The sequence below is a fragment of the Pithys albifrons genome, chromosome 3, assembly GCF_047495875.1.
Source record: "Pithys albifrons albifrons isolate INPA30051 chromosome 3, PitAlb_v1, whole genome shotgun sequence".
Lineage (NCBI taxonomy): Eukaryota > Metazoa > Chordata > Aves > Passeriformes > Thamnophilidae > Pithys > Pithys albifrons.
In genome coordinates this window covers 24,894,625-24,915,074 of record NC_092460.1, presented here as the reverse complement: position 1 = coordinate 24,915,074, position 20,450 = coordinate 24,894,625, and the positions used below count along the sequence as shown (strand labels likewise).

General features: G+C 39.0%; 1 protein-coding gene across 3 annotated transcripts in view; it reads right to left on the bottom strand.

The window, feature by feature from the left end:
* The window catches only part of SLC41A2 (solute carrier family 41 member 2), a 51,500-nt gene extending 32,109 nt beyond the window's left edge, over positions 1 to 19,391 (bottom strand). Inside the window, exons 1-6 of one of the 3 annotated variants that reach the window (XM_071551048.1) lie at positions 12,110 to 12,149; positions 11,505 to 11,736; positions 10,553 to 11,284; positions 7,853 to 7,960; positions 2,129 to 2,200; positions 1,156 to 1,300 (exon numbers count right to left, since the gene is read on the bottom strand). In XM_071551048.1, the coding sequence (XP_071407149.1) occupies positions 1,156 to 1,300; positions 2,129 to 2,200; positions 7,853 to 7,960; positions 10,553 to 11,107 (880 nt within the window). In that variant the 5' untranslated portion in view covers positions 11,108 to 11,284; positions 11,505 to 11,736; positions 12,110 to 12,149. Of the gene's footprint in view, positions 1 to 1,155; positions 1,301 to 2,128; positions 2,201 to 7,852; positions 7,961 to 10,552; positions 11,285 to 11,504; positions 11,737 to 12,109; positions 12,150 to 19,297 lie in introns of those variants that run through there. The other 2 variants (XM_071551046.1, XM_071551049.1) reach the window with 2 other exon arrangements.
* Positions 19,392 to 20,450: the final 1,059 nt, after the last annotated feature.

The window sequence follows — 20,450 nt, the reverse complement described above, 5'->3', positions numbered from 1 at the left end:
ATTCCATCTCATCATATATTATGCATAAGAGCTTCAACAGTGTATGCCATCCTTTATGCTATATTATGTATTCTAGGCTACTTTAGGAGTTCACTTTCAAGAAACTGCCTAAAGAATCAGGCACCATGAAATTCTCAGAAGAACTGAAATGATCCTGTAGGATGACAATATTTCAAAACCACCTATTTCATGTGTAGGAAGATGAAACTTAGAAAGTAATTTCCTGTGCTGGTCCACCACCAGAAAACAACAAAAGTTTCTCTTCATGTCCAAATCATACATGAGAAGTGGAAAAAAATGCACTCATGTTCCCAAGTTCTCATGCTGCCCCTAATTCTGCACATGATCAAACTCAATGGCTTTGTAGTCACTAAAAAAGTGTGTTCCATACAAAACCTTAAAAATTTTGTAATTTTCACATAAGTAAGCATATCAAATTAGTAAAACAAGGAAGTTACCCATTTTACTTGACTTACTATTCTTAAGACTACTGACTACGTATTTTCATTAAGAACATGTCACAAGTAAAGGTATTTTCCTCCTCCCCTTCACATCCATTAAGTACATCTTTTATGGTTAGACAATTAGGAGGAGAAGACTAAATTCATCATGCCATATTGCTCCAGACAGACACTGGCACTCTTTGTATAGCAGGACTTGAACTTGGCCCAAACCCTTCCAAAAATGAGCCAATTTGCTTACTTCAGATACAAAGCAAAGCACAAACTAACACAGAAGCAGCGTGGGCAACCTAGAACTTTGAATTCAGCTGAGCTAATGTCCAGGCTCATTAAAGTTTAAATATAAATAAGTTTTACCTGCTTAGTACTAAGAATATATTTTGCACATTAATGAATATAGAAAGCATTGGGGAAAGTACTTCATCATGTTAGGTGAAATCTAAACCCCTTACTTTTTGGTTTAGATATGCTCTGCAGGTCATGAAAATCAAAAGCTTTACAAAGAATATGATAGGAGAGAAATGCAATATGCCTGCATATATGGAAATTGCAAAAGGGCATCATATCCTCAGCTGGTTTGCAGATGTATTATACCTTACTGGACATATATTTTTAAGGAATAGCAACATAATAAACATTCAGCATCCACAGAAAACTAACTAACTGCAAAAAGTACCATCTATACCCCACTTACCTTGTAAAAGAGACGCTATGAAGGCAGTTGCTACGCTGCTGGAACACAAAAGGACTGAGTGATCGAAGCGGTATTTGCCCTCTGGAATCCAGCCCAATATAACTGCTGCCACTGCTGCCAGAAAACCAACTACTGTTGCCTGAACCTGGAAGAGAAAAAGACAGTGAACAATTCTTAAAATATCAGACAGGCTTAGGAGGACTACAGAGCAATGGTCTGTTATTCTTTTCTCCTATCTACATTTACACTCAAGGTATAAAAGGAGCATGCTCATCCATTGTGTAGAGATGATGGCAAACTTGGACCATGTAGAAAAAACTCTTAGGCCAGCAGAAAAAGCTTTACCTGCATTTTAGAGTCTCCAGAATAGCAAAAGTAAAATCAGGAAGAGGAGCTCAGCATTTATGAGAAGCCAATGCCCAAAGAGGCTTCTCAACCACTTAAAACAAGGAAGTCACACCATAAATATTTCACCTATTTTTTGAGCCTGTTATATTAACAAGAACTAGTTCTCATTCTTAGTTGTTTTGGAGAAGAACAAGCACTCCTTTCCTCAAATGAGCCAGCTATTTAAAATGCTGTATATTATCCAAAAGCTCTATCACATATTTCCTTTAGCAGCACAAATACAGTACTAGAAATATTTAAAAGGTCAAAAATAAGAGGTTTAGCCAAATCTGAAACTTTTCTCTAATCATCCTCAGATCTTCTCTCAAAAAAATTTAAAAATTAAATATCCCTTATACGGTCACAAATAGTACTTTACCTCTTCTTCATATTGTTTTAGAACAACACTGTACAAAACAAAACAAAAAAATCACAGAAATATTGTACATTAAGTATAAGTCAGTATAGTAGAGCTAGTCTCCCATTACCACTAGCCATCTCCATACTTACGAATGTTTGTGATTTGACTTTTTTTAATAACTTGGCTCACTTACAAGATTTAATCAAATAAATCTATTATATTTACCTGTTTTAAGGCCAAATTGCCAATTATTAGGTTCCACTTCTCAATGGGAGAATCCATTTTTCCAATATTTACCTATCAAAATTACAAAACAAAATGCAGATATTTGAGTCTAAAATTCTATTACTTGAAAATGCACTAACAAGGCAGAAACCTACAAATGATAATGTATTTCCTACTTTTACTATTTTTTTGAGTTAGAGGACAAGATATGGTGAACAATACAAACTATTGCAGTATGACTATGTTTAAAATAACTTCCTTTTTGAGATAACAGAACAATGTTTTAAATTTTGAGCATAAATTTTAGTGGTTTTTCTCACATAATACTAATTTATAAGATAACATACTTCTCAAAATACAGAGAGTCTTCATGCATATATTTTTCATCTTTTGATAATTTCTTTTCAGTAGATTTCAAGTCAATTTCTTTTCCATTTTGTCTCATTTTGTGATAATAGTGACTTGTAAGGAACAAAGTATTAAAAGAAATGCTAATTTGAAAACTTAGAAATATGCTGAGACACTTTATCTCAATCTACACTATAAATATTTAATAGTGTTCAAAGTGCAGTCAAAGCTCCACAAATACATCCATTAAGTTTCAATAGGACAGGAATGTTTCAGGAAGCACAGATGAGAATTTTCTTTGCAACCTTCTCAAATATATGAAGAAAATAGCAAGCTATGGAGAGCTTCACTCTTTCTATCCTTTGAAGAAGCTGTGGAAAAATATCAAAAAAATTCCTGTTGAAACAGAAATCTTGCAAAATGCTTAATCCAGCCTAAAAGTGAGCTGCTGCCAAATGCCACAGTTCTTCTCTCCCCTATCAGCTACATGCTCCCATTTTTTTCTTGAAAAAGATCAACCAGCTCCATGAGTGAGTTTATGGTAACATAAATTTGCTTGCTGGCTTGATGGAAAGCACTTTTTTTCAGAGAGCAAAAAGGGGTTCTCTTGTATAACATTATCTGGTCCATCACACGCAGACATGTAACTATGCACAACAGCTATTAGGGTTTGGAATGGAGAAGGAGCAGGACCACTCTGTGCAGCTGCAGATTTCCATGAAGTAAGATCAAGTTCATTGTGATACTGTGAAAAAGGGTTGTAAAGTCATACTGCTAATATCTAACCCTGACAGGTATTACAATATATATGCACAACCAAAACAAGAGCCTGCACAAGTTTACAGGACTGAAATGACTGAATAAGTGGTGTTTTGGTGTTGGTTGGTGGCTGGGTGGGGTTTTTTGGCCTTTCCTTGCTCTTAAAAATTCAAAAGGAAGAGAGAGAAAAGGCAATAGTGGGAATTGAGACAATGAGAATGAGCCAAAGAACAGAACAAAGCTAAAGGGCTGAAGAACACAAAACACAATATAAATGCTGTGTTTGAATGGGCAGCTGACCTAAGTGCACCTCACACAGTTATGCCAGCTCAGCAGTGGGAGGAGGGAGAAGGGCTTACAGAGGTAGAACTCCAGAAACACTGTGTTCTTTGTTGTCTGTATTCTACACATGAAGTAACTTCTTGTGGAACAAAAATTAGTCTTTTAACAGCAGGCTGTAAGATTGCCAGTACAGGGAGAGTTAACATCCTGTCATCCTGGTCTGTATCAAGAATAGTGAGGCCAACAGGCCCAGGGCAGGGATCCTTTCCCTGTACTCAGCGCTGGTGAGGCCACACCTTGAGTACTGTGTTCAGTTCTGGGCCCCTTAGTTCAGGAAGGATATTGAGGGGCTGGAGCGGGTCCAGAGAAGAGCAACAAGGCTGGTGAAGGGGCTTGAGTACATGTCCTATGGGGAGAGGCTGAGCGACCTGGGGTTGTTTAGCCTGGAGGAGTCTCAGGGGAGACCCCATCACTCTCTACAACTACCTGAAAGGATGTTGTAGCCAGGTGGGGATTGGTCTCTTCTCTCAGGCAACCAACAGTAGGACAAGAGGGCACGGACTTAAGCTCTGCCAGGGGAGGTTTAGGTTGGATATCAGAAATTCTTTACAGAGAGAGTAGTCAGGCATTGGAAAGGTCTGCTCAGAGAGGTGGTGGATTCACCATTCCTGGAGGTTTTTAAGGTGAGACTGGATGTGGCACTTAGTGCCATGATCTAGTAATCAAAGTGGGATTGGATCAAGGGTTGGACGTGATGATCTCGGAGGTCTCTTCCAACCTAGCTGATTCTGAATTAATATTCTCCTTCTCTTCTCACCTAGGTTCAGGATGACAGGACCAAAGACTGGGTGGCTAAAGAGAGTAGCAGGAGTCAATGAAATTAATGTGAAGAATGTGAAGGTCAGAATAACCTGTTTCTGAGAGAAATGGCATGTAAATTGCAGGTCTATTGGTCAGCTTTTTGATTAAAAGCACCAGTTAGCAATGATACAATATGACACAGCTTCTCTTTTTAAAACCTGGGGGAAGAGAAGCAATCAAGGCAACTGCCCTTACTTCAAATTAAATGTGGGAACTAAGCCCAACCTGGCACCTACACGTAGTTACATGTAACAGTTATCCATAGCTTTGGGGAGTTTTTGTTGGTAATTTGGGGGTTTCATCTGGGAGTTTTTTGTTTGGTTGTTTGTTGTTTTTTTTTTTAGTAATGATTAGCAATCCTAGGGTTCCTGTGTATTTGTTTGCCTTTGCAGTAGCACTGCTGGGGAATGGGGCTGGCAATCCACCGTCTCACAGACCTGCGCACATTGCAGCTGGTGCTGACTGTGAAAAAAGACACAGCAGAGAAAGCTGGAAGACTCTTTACAAGATAAAAACCTTTTCTCCTTGCATTTTTGTTTTATTTTGTACATAAAAACCCATAAATATAATCTTATTAGCATTACCTCAATAATGAATGATCTATACTGTTGTTATTTTGTACAGTATTGTCCTCTTAAACCTCCCCTGTGTGGTGCACACACACACACACACACACACACATACACACACATTCTCTACAATATTTACTGATGAGCTCTTCACTAGCAAGAACAAATGACAGCCACCACTGGCAAAAGGGAGAACAATCAACGAACTCTAAGAAGCTTCTACCTCCTCCCTGTGAAGTATGCCCAATGAACTAATGACTAAGGAAGTCCTGGAAAATATTTCAATCACCTGTCTAGTTTAGACCACGGTTTGTCATAATTCTTGAACAAAACAGGTCATACAAGGAAATTCAAGGCACTAGAAAACAATCAATCAAAGAACAAAAAAACCCCAAACCCACAAGTGTGTTGACACAAAGCTGAGAAGTATTTGATGCCAGTGGTGCTGTGACTGGGCAACACCAAAGAAAGTGGAACTCTGACACGCCACATAGCACTGTTGAAAGACATATACTCTTCACTGATATCTTCTTAGCCAGTTAATTCTACCCTTCTAATGGCAGAAGGACGTGACCAGGGCTGGATAACCCAATTTGGCCAAGACAGATGCATGAAAATTTCTGGTACTGGGAATGACAGGAAGACTTTGTGGCATGCTTGAATGAAAACTTCTGAAGCATCAACTAATTTATATCTTGGTAAGACTTTATGACAGTGGTTAAGTGGCACTGGTAACACTCCTCAAACTAAGTGTTCTTGGTATTGAATTGAGTCTTGGTAGGATTTCAGGGCTCAAATGGCCAAATTGCCTCTGGAAAACGACATTCAAGACATCTATATGTTGAGTAAAACATTCAGTGCATCCTTAATCTACAGAATATATTATCACAGTTACTGGATACTCTTAAGAATGTCATTCTGAGCTGAGGGGAGTCACCTGAAACTCATTATACCAACTTTATTTTACCACAGGACATGCAGCCTGTGTTGTGAAAACTCCAGTATCCTTTACCTGTGTTTAGCTGAGAGAGGGGAATCAGCTGCTGGGGGTTCAATAGCAGTTGACAGATAATAAGAACTGAGGTCAGAAGTCCCACTGCAAAAAAAGGGTCTGTGTGGCCCTTTTCCAAATGTCCCTGAGAACACTGATGTTCACAAATGAGATGGCATTGGATGGGAAATCCAGTCACTGCCTGACCCAGAGAAGTTCTGGAGTTGTGAGCTGGCAGAGGTCATGAGCTCAGCTGAGACAAAGAATTAAAGATCACATTAACAGAAGTGGTGAAGCTGATTTTGACCCTCTTTTTTCCTAAGCCTTCAGTATGGCACTGGCAGATCTTGAACTTGATGTATCTTTCACTATGTAATACAAGCACTTTCAATCCTCAGACCTTGGGCTGTAACATTTAGAAACGAATTAAGCAACAAAAAAAAAAGTAAGGCAAAAGATAAAAGCATTCTTGGCTGACAGTAAAGGTAGTGAGGTTTAAACATGGAATATTGTTAAGTAACAGTAAGAATACTCAGAAAAGTAAGAGCAATAAAATCAAACAGAAACTAAGACTGAATAGCTATGGCTGACATTGATAAAGATACAACGAAACACATCAATTCTTACGTATGAAAGTAATCAATTTCTATAATGGGCATGACACACGCAAACCTCCCCAGGACTGCCAAGGCCACGTCCATCACAGTGTGCATTTAGGCAACAACTCAATATAATGTGGCAGTGACAGAACACTGGGAGACCTTGTCAATACAAGGCATTGTAAAATCATACAAAAACTGAACGTCCTTGAGAGTGACAGCAACAAAACCAGATTAAATGCAACAGCAGAAATGCAAGGTCATGCACTTATGGACTAATAATATTTCTGCCAGGAGATAGGAGTGACAGCTGGAAATAAACAAAAGCATAAATATTATGGCACAGTCATGGATCACAAAATGACTATGAGGTCTAAACCTGACACTTCTAGGCAAGTAAGTACATAGAAACCTAGAAAGTTTCAAGACCAATATTCTACAAAGATAAAATCTCATCTGGAGTTACATACACCTTTGACCAGACATGTTCTAGAAAAAATTATTCAAGTGGGAACAGGCAGAGAGTGGGGGTCCTGCTGAAGAACAGAAACACTGCATTAGGCAGCATCTTAGACAGATACCCAGTTCAGCTATCAGAAGTAGTATAACCACACTGTTAGACTGATCTATTCACTACAGTTACTCACACACACACAAAATATATATGGTAGGTAATGGAGAGATGGAACATCCTCTGAAACACAAAAAAGAACTGTGACAAATACATAAGAAAGCACATAGAAAAAAACTAGTTATGCTATAATATGCTATATTATATAAAACCTAGTTATGCAATATATTATATTGACACACACAAAAAATAAGCAGACACAAAAAAAACCCCAACCTTACCACAACAGAAAATAAATAAATTTATTTAGCCAGAAAAATAAAAAGCCCCATTTCTTGCAGTTTGATCAACAAAGGTCTGGAACAGCAATGTTACCAATGCTTTATTTTGGTGCCACTCATGTGGTCTTTATCAAAATGTGTTTAAAATATAAATGTGTTATTAACCTATTCAAACTCCCTCAAAGATAGCCCTCAGCCTTACAGAATACACATATAAGTCTCAAAAATCTACTTCGTCTGTTCTAAATGATGACTCAGAAAAGACTTTACAGAGGCAAAGTTTTGATGTGTAGAGAAGAGGGTTACCTTTTTAACTTTGACAATTTAATAACAGATTTAAACAGCCCTGTAACAGCCAGATGAAGTCATAAAAATAAAACACTTGTGTCCCAAAGATTTGTTTCCCTTGTAAAATATTTTAAACATGTATCTGAAAAGTTAAGGGGAAGAGAAAGTTACTTACAGCAGTTGACAGCCTGGATGCCAAGGTCATTTCCAAATTTCCTTTGAGACCAAGAAGTGCAGGAACCAAGATAAAGACTTCAGTAACATTCTTGAACACATCCCAATGCTATATAAAGGATACAGTGGGAAACATTTAATCTAAAAAATCCCTTTAGACTATCCACAACTATGTAAAAAATTCTGTAAATCATAACTTAATCCTCTTAAAAATTAATCATTTTATCTTATACCTAAAAATCTAAAGTCAGAACTATTATGTGTTTAGATAAAATAGATTTATGACTGCTGCTTCAAAGATGAGAACACTTTAAGTAAGAGATATAAAACTTGGCCTTACAACAAACCTAGTTGTAAAAAAGATGTCATTAATTTGAAGTACTTTTTCATGATTTTAAAAGTACCAGGTACTATGATTGCTCTTGAATGCTGGTCTTAATTTTCAATAATATTTTCATCTTTTCCCTTCCAGCTGTGTAGAAACCTCACATGTGAGGTATGTGAGCTATGTGAGCTTTTTTTACTTATAGGCTCTCTTTGGACAACAACTAATTCCTTTTACCTCTAAGTGTGAAACTTCAAGAGTACAATTTTTAAAGCAAATTCTCTAAACTTTTTTGTGCAGTGAGTTCTCAGCACTGAAATGCTTATCAACCCATGTATTTAATTTGTAATAATTTACCAACTTTTACTAAACTAACAAAACTGTAAATTGTCTTTGTATTCATGGATTTGCAACCATTTCAATTATTATTTTATTTAAAATAAAAGGATTCAATTATCAAATGTCAACAAGACCTGAGAATTGTATGTGAAATTAGATAGGTATTTACTACTAGAATAGTCTGCAATGGCTTGCAGCTTAGAATGCTTCGTTGTCTTCAAATTTTCCTTTTCAAAATATGCTGTCACATTTCAAAATCCTGCCTTACTGACATCAAGATTTTCTACTTAGTTTAAAGTGAAAAAAGATAGTACTGACAGTAGCTATTTATTTTTGCCTTTGCGTCACCTCTTCCATAGGGAGTTGACCTGGGAAATGAATAGATTGAAAGTAACACAGATGGAAAAATCAAGATATGTCTCAGTTCAGTTTAAAAACTAGGTATAAAAACACTTAAGGGAAGGATGACAAGGTGAAACATTTGGTTAGAAGCTGGTAGTGGCAGGCACAACTGTCTCTTCCACCTGATCATCATGCTGTACCATGCAGAAAATCCTATATTAATGAAGTACAAACAAAGCATCTGTACAAAGAATAAATAGGTAAGATGCACATGAACAAAGCACGAGATTAGTGAAAAATAGCCCAATGAAGCAGTAAAGTTCACATGTCAATTTTTATTTTCTTTTCCCTTGAGGTAATGAAGTGTCTTTTCATTGCAATTGATTGAAGTCCAAGCCTTCTTTACTCTATCAAGATTTTGAGTGACAAAGATAGTCACTTTTAACTTTATAAGCTCTTTAAGCGTAGCTAAAGAAAACCCAAAAGCTGAATGAAACAAAACCAGTCAGAAAGGAGACAACACCGGCACAGATTCATTCATGTACTGCATTTCTGTTTAAATATTGTGGTTATTTCAAACTTTTTAATCATTTTTGTGAATCTATTTATACCAGAAGAGAGAGAATCCATAAGGTTTGTATTTATAAGAGACTTCTGTCTTTTGAAAAACAAACTATGTAGGAAATAATATAGTCGTCAAAATGCAAAGAGAAGACAAGAAAATGAGTTAGTCCAATAAACTTTTCTTAAATGTTACTCTCTTCAGAATTTTCTTCAAATATCACTGCACAAAGAGTTATTTCATAGGCAACTGTGACTTTTATCTCCACTGAAATGCTGCTGATGTCTACAACTGTTATGCTAGAAACCAGTCCTAAAAACATTCCGTATCAGTGGGGTCTCCAAAACAGGTTTTAAAAATATTATTAAACTTTGTCTTAAGACTGAAAAAAAGTTCTGTTTTATCTTAGCCTGAATAGTCGTTGTCAGTTAAATTTGCTACCACAAACCAAGACAATCTGCCTTCTCTGGATCCATTACAATGATATTTCAAGGTGCATGTGACTTTGCAAGTCTGTTCACACCACTGATGTTTGTAATTCCAAGTTTTCAACATCCTCTGCTATATGAAAAGGTCACTTACATATACCTGAATATTTAAAAAACCCTCTAAATCACTTCATAGAAATTTCATATCATTACATCTCATTAATGTAATGCACATTTTCATATGCCATATGCATCTTCATGGACCGAATCTACACAGTATTTCAGAAATTGTACAGACTTAAATCACATAAGGAGACAAGGTACTGCAATGCATTCTGCTAATCTTTTTAAACATCTGTGTATTGTAGCATTATGACTAATTACAACTCCCACTTGGCTGTGTATACATTTATTAGTGTCAACAGAGTTTTGGACCATTATTATATTTCTATCCTTAGTTAAAGCAGGAGGTAACAGTTTTAAATCAGCAGTTGACTGTGTCTGAAGGACTTGAATTACTACAAATTAAACACGAAACCTGTTTAAGAGCATGTTTGGGGAGGGGGGGGAAGCATTTCACAGTAGCAGAATCACCCACAGGCCTAATTACACCTGAAAGTTCTAAACACCTACAATACCACACATTAGAACTATGAACCTCACAGACCACCTGTTAAAAAAACACCTTCCAAAGCAAATACCAACCTGTACAATATCCAAAACCATGCCAGCAGAAACAGTTCCAAATCCTGCTAGCAAAAAAGGTACAAGTATCTGTAATGCCATAATACTACTAGATTCTTTGGGTTGCTTTCTACTTCCTTCCACGATGACATCTTCATTACTGTCACTAGATAGATTGTCTTCCTGCAACATGGCATCTGTTTCTGAAGCATCCATTCCATCACAGTAATTATAATTGGCAAAATCATCATATTTAGGGCTACAGCTAGATGGGCTGTGTCCATTGCTACCATGAAAACTTGGTTCTGAGAAATGATGGTACTCTGTGAGCTGTTCAGACCTAACACTAAAATTGTGTCCTGCTGGTGGTAATCCATCTTGCCAGACACCATTCACCTTTTTGTGTCTTTCCTCTTGGTTTATTTGGTAAACAACAGGAACCATACTTAAAAGCAGTCTCAAAAATTTATCAGACTGAATTGTATTAAGATTTATAGTCCAGTTTGCAAAGCCTTCTCTGTCATGGACTTTGCTATTTGTTTTGGGGATGGTAGATCTGCCTTTACAGTTAGTCATAGTGCTACAGAAGTACAGGTTCAAAAGCACTTCGTTCTTCAGGTGTCAGCAAAGAAACCTTGTAGGTGAATCATCAATTGCCACACTTACACATGGACCAAAATGTTCTTCTTTTGCATGCAAAAGTGTTTTTTCATTGCTTTCAGATCTTCAACAATTCCATGAGCAAGACTGGATCTGCAAAAAAGGAAAAGTACATATATTCAAACTTTAAAATGTTTTAACTCTGCAGAAGACATGAGATACCGGTTGAAATTTTCAGATCACTCAGTATCCTTCCAAAGCAAGTATTTATGGAAATGTCAATCTCCTCCAACATTTAACTGCCTAAGTTGAAGGAAATGAGAAGGTAAAAAGGCAAAGTTGGTGGGTGATGAAGTTTCACAATGCCATGTACCTTCCAGTGAAAGATAAAGACAGCAATGTGGACCAGCAGTGAACTGGTAAAGGCCTGGCTTTTGTCTTCTTGAAGCCCAGGAAGTAAAAATCTTCAAGGTAGACAGGACTTAGACTTCAGTTGTCTTGAAGGCAGAATTTCTGCAAGGTGCAGGGGCAAGGACAAGGGGAAGCCACATGATGCACAGCGGGCCCAGTGTTGCTCCTTACACTCTATGCTAATGGCAAGGAGCCTGGGGAAAATAAGGGGAAAAAAAACCAAAAAACTTTCAAAATGCATCAGAGGTGGGAAGCCCAAAGCAATATTCTGAGTAACAAAGGCCTTATGTGTTAACAGTCCCAGCTCTCCACCCCATAAAAAGATGACAACCAATATCGGTATGTAAAATCCAAAATCATCCTAATTTAGAATCATAACAACTGACTTTTCTCTGAAGCAAACTTAGGTTAAATAAAATATAAATAAATATATAAAAAATATAAAAATATATTAAAATATAAAATATAAAAAATATAAAATAGTATAATATCAAGGAAAGAAGACAGTAATGATATTCAGACCAATTAGTGTAAAATAGTTTAAATTAGTGTAAAAAAGAAACTTACTGTACTTATGGATATGGCACATTAGAATTTCATTAAAACTAGAAAAAGAAAGTTTATTAATTAGAATAATTAAAATAAAGGCATTAAAAAATTTAATTTAGCGTGAGCTATAGGTTGCAGATATTTTCTGAAAGATAAGTTATTCTGACATCTAATAATCACTAAAAAATTATTTGATCAATATTAACACTGGATGTGGTCAGTTAGTTTTACTTTCTTTTCTGTTCAATGTGACTTCATGTGCAGTTGTTTCTACTTGACATTTCCATCATGATAGGAAATGAAACAACGATGTATTGACAGCCTCAAGTCATTTCACATTTCCTCCATCAGAAGTGACTTTCCTCTTCTTCAATTTTCATGTTGTGATAATAGTGGAGGTAATTTACTAAAAGAGCAGCCTTAATTTGACTTGAAACTTTGCTCCCTTCGGTATTTAATATTAGACTCCATGAATACAAGTAAATGATTGGCATAAAAAAAGAACCAAAGGTCAGGCAGACTACACCAGCATGATGTGGGATAACACAATTTCACCAGCTCATGACATTGCATCTTTGCAAAGCTGTGAAAATGTATTTTTACAGACTGCGAGAAATTGAAATACTTTAGAGCTGGAAGACTTTTCATCTGAATTTCCTGAGAAAATCAGGCTCCTAAGATCATACTGTTTCTGTTATGACCCCTATACTTTCCTTCCCTGTGTTTTAATGTTTTTAAGTCATTCAATATTTCTGGAGCAATTTCAGATAAACTTTAAAGTCAGTGGAGATGTCAAAGCTTTTGGCAACCAACAGCCTTGTAACAGACCCGAATTTGTGCCTTTGCATCTTCAAACATTAGTTAGGATATTTCACTCCTATAGGGCCAGAGAAAGACAACTACAAAATTCCTGCTCCTCAGAGAATTACCAGGTTTGGGTTTTTTAAGTGAAGAGATGACTCAGAAGCAACATGATGACTTTCCCTCTATCACTTGTTTATCCAAGGGAGCTTTGGCCAAGAAATTGATATTTTAAAAATGGCCATGAAGTTTATGTCTTGATCTAGAAAGTAGTCAAGTTTTGCATGAAAAACAAATCCTTTTTTCCCCACAAGACCAACAGAGGAAGTTAAATAACCAAGATATCTGCCATATCTTTTGCCACTCTGTAGCAGATGGTGCTACATTGAACCTTTTAGTTTAAGAGCATAAAAACTCCAAGGCCTCAATTCTGGTTTCCACAGACTTTAATTAGGAATAACAAAACAACTTTTGCTGCTGTCTCATAGGAGCTGTAACCACAGGCCAAAATGGTGCTCTGTAAGTGCTACAGAAAGACTATAAGAAGAGGCAATTCTGCCTCTTCCTGGCCCAAGGGTAGCATTATCGAAAAAAAAAAAGAAAGAAAAGAAAGGAAAGAAGAAAGAGAGAAAGAGAGAGAGAAAGAGAGAAAGAAAGAGAGAAAGAAAGAGAGAAAGAAAGAGAGAAAGAAAGAAAGAGAGAAAGAAAGAGAGAAAGAAAGAGAGAAAGAAAGAAAGAAAGAAAGAAAGAAAGAAAGAAAGAAAGAAAGAAAGAAAGAAAGAAAGAAAGAAAGAAAGAAAGAAAGAAAGAAAGAAAGAAAGAAAGAAAGAAAGAAAGAAAGAAAGAAAGAAAGAAAGAAAGAAACCATGCATAAAAAAGATGATCAGAGCACACGTATCATTAAACTCTCAACTTAACTACTATCCACTTCTATGACAACAGAAAATCGCTTTACAGAAGGATTAGGAGGAATACAAAGCAAAATCAAAATTTCAGGAAGGGTATGGCCTAGGGTGCTGAAGGTTTGCCAGCTGATTTATGATGATGGGAAGTGTCACACTACTCAGGAAGGTTGCAGAGGAAAAAGCTTTGGATCACTTTAGCCAGCTGAGTTTCAGCTAGTCACAGGAACATCTACATTAGAGAGACTTTGTGACAGAATTTAAGAATGGGATGTAGAATTAAAATTAAAATTGTTCATGATGAAAGACACATATGAAACCCACAGCAACCTCACTGGGGTTCTTTGGGGGGTGGTATTTTTTTAAGAGAAGGGAGGAGTAACAAATGAAGGATTTTATTTCACTGCCAGTAAATGACATTGAGAAAATATTCTGATAGCTTTAACAAGGCAGAGTCTGGCTCTCATTGTGGTTTCTTCCATATGTCCTCCAGTCACATCATCAGAGTGCTAGACCAGTGACTCATGGAAATTATTCACTGGTCCGGAACTCTAGCCAAAAATATTTGTGTTAATTATCTATATCTTTCTAACACATGGATTTTTCTCCTTGTAAGTTTTTACTTTTCATTTTTAAAAGAAATAAATCTTTTGAGAAGATTGTGGTTTCATTCAAAATAAGGAAGTGTTAACAAACAGAAATGGCACTTAAAAGGAAAAAAAATGGGGAACAGAAAAATTATTTGGTCAAGTTCCAAAGGCAGGAAGAGACTAGCAGGGATGGATGGTTAGCAGTTGAAATAGTACACAGCAGTTTTGATGACAGACATTTATGGTTTTTTTACCAAAAAGATTAAGAATGACAAAACCTGAACTAATGGTAAATGCTGGAAAATGAGAATTTAAGAAGATAAACTGAAAAATATAGAATGACACAATTGTTTAGGTTGGAAAAGTATAGTATAGTGTACAGTGAAGAGTAATTACTTCTTCAGAGCATACACCAAGCAGATAATTATGAAGCCTCTCGAATGCATTCATTTCTAAAAACCCATTTCAACAAAAATAATTTCCCAAATGTCATCTGATGCAGTATTTTCATCCTAAATTATAGGATGTTAATATTGCTGTACGTTTAGCAGGGGTATGCACCTACAAGATGCAGCAAACCACCCAAGGAACTGTAGGGACTTCCTGAGAAGCTTTATCATGGACAAGAAAAATCCCTGTGTTGTTGTGTTGTCTAGAAAAGATATGGGAGCTAAAGAAAAAAGCTCTGCTCAAGTAACTCATATGAAGAAAAGGCAGTTAAAATCACAAAAATCTCATTCCCAGTCTCTGTAGGAAGAAGAGACAAGTAAATCTGGTTTCTTAACATGTAATCAGGAAGTTATAGAAGGTAAAATACTAAAATAAAAAAAAAACAGAGAGACAAGGATCCTTTGAGAATCCAGGAAGTAGCCTCAAATTTATCATATCTGATGTTACATATGAAGTGAAAGGACACTTTGTCTTCGTCACTACAAGCAAAATAATGAGCTGTGCCCAAACTATGAAAATAATCAGTCCCTCTTCTTTATTGTTTCCTAAGTACCTGTTTTAAATAGTTTCTACTTTTCCTTCATACATCTTATATCGCAATTACTGTGTGTTATTTACCTCTCTCACTCCTGCAAACATACACAAACATAAACAAACAGTCCTGCAAACATAAACAAATAGGAAATACAGCCATAGCTTGCTGTCTGCTGAAGATGTGTACCTGAAAAATGAGATGCTTGGCAATCTAATAGAGAATAAACTAATTTTACCCACAAGAATTAACACAACTGCTGCATACAGTAATTTAAAAAATACACATGGAGACAATATACATGATTTGGGAAATGGATAGGCAGAAGTAAACACTGTGGAAATAGGACCATGAGCTGGAAGAGATGCTGACTTCAAGAAATTCAAAGCTGCTTTGGAAAAATCTCAGATATTTCATGAAACTGAATACATGACCATTACCACATTTTTGCAACCTTTGCCTTTGACTGGCTTCATTCACCTGAGAAAGATGAAGATGACAAAGAAAATGTAACTGTTCGGGAAGAGGTTCAAAAACTCTCTTCATTATTGCCCAAAGAATTGTCAACCACCTATAATGCAGTTCTCAAGAGCATGAGAAAGAAGATGTTCCTTTTGTGCTTTGCCTTGGTAGAAAGAACATCTAGTACTAACAGGATTAAGGGACCAGATTCTACAGCTGCCTTTGTTCATATAGTGATTGGACTGCTAATAATTTATTTAAAGCATGAACATAATAAATCATCATGATCTTTTAAGATCCTTCAAAAAAAGAGGAAGGGGGAAGAATTGAGCATTAAACTTTCACAGTGTCAACATTATGAAAGGCAAAACCAAATATTTATCAAAGTTTAGATGTAAGGAAATTTCTCATTTCTTTCAGATTGTGGCTGACAAAACCAAAAGACAACATCTATCAAAATAATATTGAGGGCTTTCATAGGAGCCAAAGCAAATAACACCACAGTTGAAACCCATTTTTTCTAAAAGGTGCCAGCATTTTTTTACAGGTGCTCTTTTAAAGCAATAATCATTTCTACATTGCACTTCCAAGTGGGCCATAAAAAAATACAGTCACATAAACATGCCTGTTTGAGAAACACCTCTCAGTAGAAGAACAAGCCTTGGAAAGGGATTCAGGAAATGAGTATGAAATGCTAACAAAGCAATGAACTTTAATATTTTGCCATAATAAGTAAAGACGAAGCTGGATTATTTTCTGGCTTGAAAGACTCTTTTTGTGTCTTCAGAGACAAAGCCAGACTCTTCTCACTGAAAGGACAAGAGGCAGCAGGCACAAATTGAAACACTGGAAATGGAATTGGAATGTAAGACCAAGCTGGGGGGTTTTACCATGGGAGTGGTTTAACACTGGTTCAGATAGATTATGGGGACTCCAACCTTGGTGATATTTGAAACCAAACCAGACATGGCCCTAGAAACCTGTTCTATGTGACCCTACACTGAGCAGAGGTAGCTGAATAGAAAATTTTCTGATCCCTTCTGACCTCAACAATTGTGATTCTGTAAAGTTTGAAATGTGAGGTTTTAGAAGCCTTTTTTAATTTCAGAATACAATTTACACAGGTGATACAGGGATATGCATGTCCTCTTCTCCACTATTGTGTCCTGTATACATAAAAACGTCAGTATCACACCAATACCCTTATCACATGGCTAATCATTTACACTGCTGTAGTGGACATATCAGTCAAAATGGAAAGCTACATGATATCACCTCAGAATTACAGAAAGCAAATGAACAGACTATGTATGATTAACCATTTTGTAGAATCCAGAAACCAGTGTGGTATGCTGGGCTGAGACTATTTACAGCAGATACTTAGTGTTGAGCATTGAACTAGAAAACATGCTGAAAATTAACAAATGTTGTACGCATTACACACCATTTCTTAAATATTACGCAGTAAACTGGTGTGTTTATTGTATGGCAATAAGTTATCACCAAAGTAAACAAAAGGAAAAATAAATAGGGAAAAGAAACAGAATAAAGAACCTGCAGATGCCTTCTTGAGAGTAAGACACTGAAAGACCTGCCAGATACTGAAAGACTTGTCAGGCTCAGTTTTCAGACAGGTTTGAGATGGCTGCATTCCACTTCCTGAACAAAGCAGCTTTCGATTTTGGCCCCAAGGAAGAGAAAAGCAGTTGTGAGAAAAAGATTTGGTTTGCCTCTGCATTTTGAAGGAAACTCATTTAGAAGAGATCAAAACAGAGTCAGAAACGAGGTAGCAAGGCTGTGAAATGTGCTCAGGTTGTAAGATCACCCAAATGGAATACCAACGTGAAAAACACCAGGCAAATCACATCCTGCAGCCCATAAAAAGCAGGTAGGAAAAGTATGAAATAAAAGATATAATGCAGTCCTCTAGATTAAGTAACCAGTAAGTACTTACCAGGATGAGTCCTAACTGTACTATTTGGGATCCTGATTACAAGTTTCTACTGTCATCACCAAGGAAAGATTAATTACTTATTAACTCAAGCACTAGGATACAGACTTCACATTGTTTTTTGTGGATAACACCCCAGAAGTATTTGAAAAGAAAATGATACACTGTTATTTTTTCCTTCTGGAGTGTCTACTAGTCATACTGCAGTATTTATGGATCCAGTTTCACAATCTTTTTAGAGCAGTAGATATAGGGAATGCTGCCAAAACAGGTTGTTCCACCTGCTTTCATCTTTTTACCCACATTACTGAACTGGGAAAATGAGAATAAGTAGGGATGTCTACCAAGTACTGCTAGGACTCTTCCTAAAGACTAAACAATTATTTAAGTTTATGTGATCCACCTAGGATCATAGGTGAGTGATCAAATGTGAGTGAAGAAGACACAAAACTGTTAACCTGGGCAGTGGGGTGGGGGAAGAGGAAATTGTAACACTCACTGAAATTAAAGAAATAGACAGTGACAAGTTGAACTTAATGGAGAAATAATGAGAGAGTAGAAAGTAAAATAGAGTAAATGAGAAAAAGCTCCTACATTTTGGCAGAAAAGTGTGGAAACGGAATAAATGTACCATCACATGTGAAACGGTTGTAAACAAAAAAGGAGATGATCGTTAAAGTCTGTCCATGTGCTGGTCGGGCAGAGGCTCCTTGCCCGTCTAGCAACTGCATCCGCGGTGACAGTCTGGCATGTTTTATGGGTGCAAAGGTGGGAGAACAGAACTGCCTGCACATACGGATGTACGGAGTGCCAGGGAATAGGGGCCACTGGGAATGTTGGGCAGGTCTTGTGCATGCACGGAGAAACCAAAGAAAAGGCTCATTGTCCAGGCTACCTGGAGCAGTGCATAATTACGCGCACATGACGAAACGCGCCCCGGGCTCCGAGGAGAGCAGGGTACCGGGAGAGGTCGGCCAGACCCCGGAGCATCCGCGCTCCGGGCGCAGGACCCCGGGCAGGCCGAGGAGGGGCCGGGGGGCGACTGCGGGGCGCAGGATGCGGGGGAAAGGGGTGCGCGGAGACAGGCTGGGAGGGCGGGCCGCTCAGGGCCCGCAGCCCGGGGGAGGGCGAGTCCCACCGCTCCGGGGAACGCCGGCCGGGAGCGGGAGTGGGGTCGGCACCGCGCGGGCGCCCAGCGCTCCGCAGCCCCTGCGTACCCCGGCACCGGGGCGGGCGGCACGGAGCTCCGGGGGGTGCGGAGCCGCTCCGGGGGATGCAGAGCCGTTCCGGGGGCGCGGAGCCTCTCCGGCTGGAGCCGTGCCGCTCTGGGGGCGCCGAGCTTCTCCAGGGGTAGTAGTGCTGCTCCGAGGGGAGCGGTGCTCGCCACTCGCGAGGAAACTTCCCCGCCGCGGCCCCGCCACCTCCCTCGCCCCGGGGCGGCAGTCACCGGCCCGCCCGGCCTCTCTGCCCTAGCCGGCGCTGCCCCCGCAGCCCCCTCGGGCCGCGCCCTCCGCTCACCTGGGTGGGCGCGGAACCGGCGGCGCGCCGCGGCCGCGCTCCATCGCTGCGGAGGGAGGGAGCGGCGCGGCGGCGGTGACAGCTCCGGAATAGGTGAGCGCCGCCGCCTCTGAGCAGGCGCGGAGCGGCCGGAGGGCGGTGTGCGGGCGGCCCCCGCGATGATGTGGCCCGTGATGCGCTGCAGTCGCTGCCGCTGCCACGGGCTGCTCCGACCCGGCGGGGGCTGGGGGGGGAGACCAGGGCACGGATCGCTCACAGCCCGGCCCGTGTCACCCCGCACCGCGCTCCCCACACGGCCCGGCCGGCGCCCCAAAGCCGCGGGGAGCGAAGGGCAGCGGCGAGGGGTCCGGGAGCTCCTGGTCAGCGCCGCCCCCAACAGCGCCTTTGCCGCCGCTGGCAGAAGCTTTTTTGGCGACGTAGCGCAAGAGTGGCTGTTCTGTACTGACTCCACATTGTCAGCTACCAGGACACTGTCGCTCGGTGCTGCCAGTTGGCTAAAAGCGGCTTCCTCAGGAATCCAATTTTTCAAGTGTTTGGGTCGGTTGGAATATCCTTGTGCTTGCTCAGCTACACTGTATTCCCTGCAAACAACATGTAAGTCTGCAAGTAACTCCCTTCCTAAGAACAGAGCCAAGGCCTTGCTTGGCTCCTGTTTTGACACACGTTTTTTATTATACATTGAAACAGTCAAGCTAGCTAAATCTGTTGTATTTATTATCATTACTAGTAGTATTCCTTAATTGTTGTTCAACACCTTGAAGTAGTGCGGATGCCTTAAGCGGAAGATAGAAAGAAAACTGGGATTTAGTGATGGGGGCAGCAGCCAAGCCTATGGCATCCCTTTTTCTTTCTACAGACAGAACAAAAGACAGCATGGGCAAGTCACCAAGTGTCTGACATAAACTGGAGCTAGCTACGGTGGGGATGCGTGGAAAAGCAGAAACTTAAGCACAGGAAAATGTATTTGCAGGACTGGGGCCAAAACAATCTGTGCTACAAGAGGGAAATATATGGCATCAGCTTGAACACTTGAGTCGATACTGCATTAAATGAATGAAGCAGCGCAGACCTCAGAGCTATCAATTCAGCGCAGACCTCAGAGCTATCAATTCAGCTCTGATTTACTCTAAATTTGAGTTACAGATACACTTGC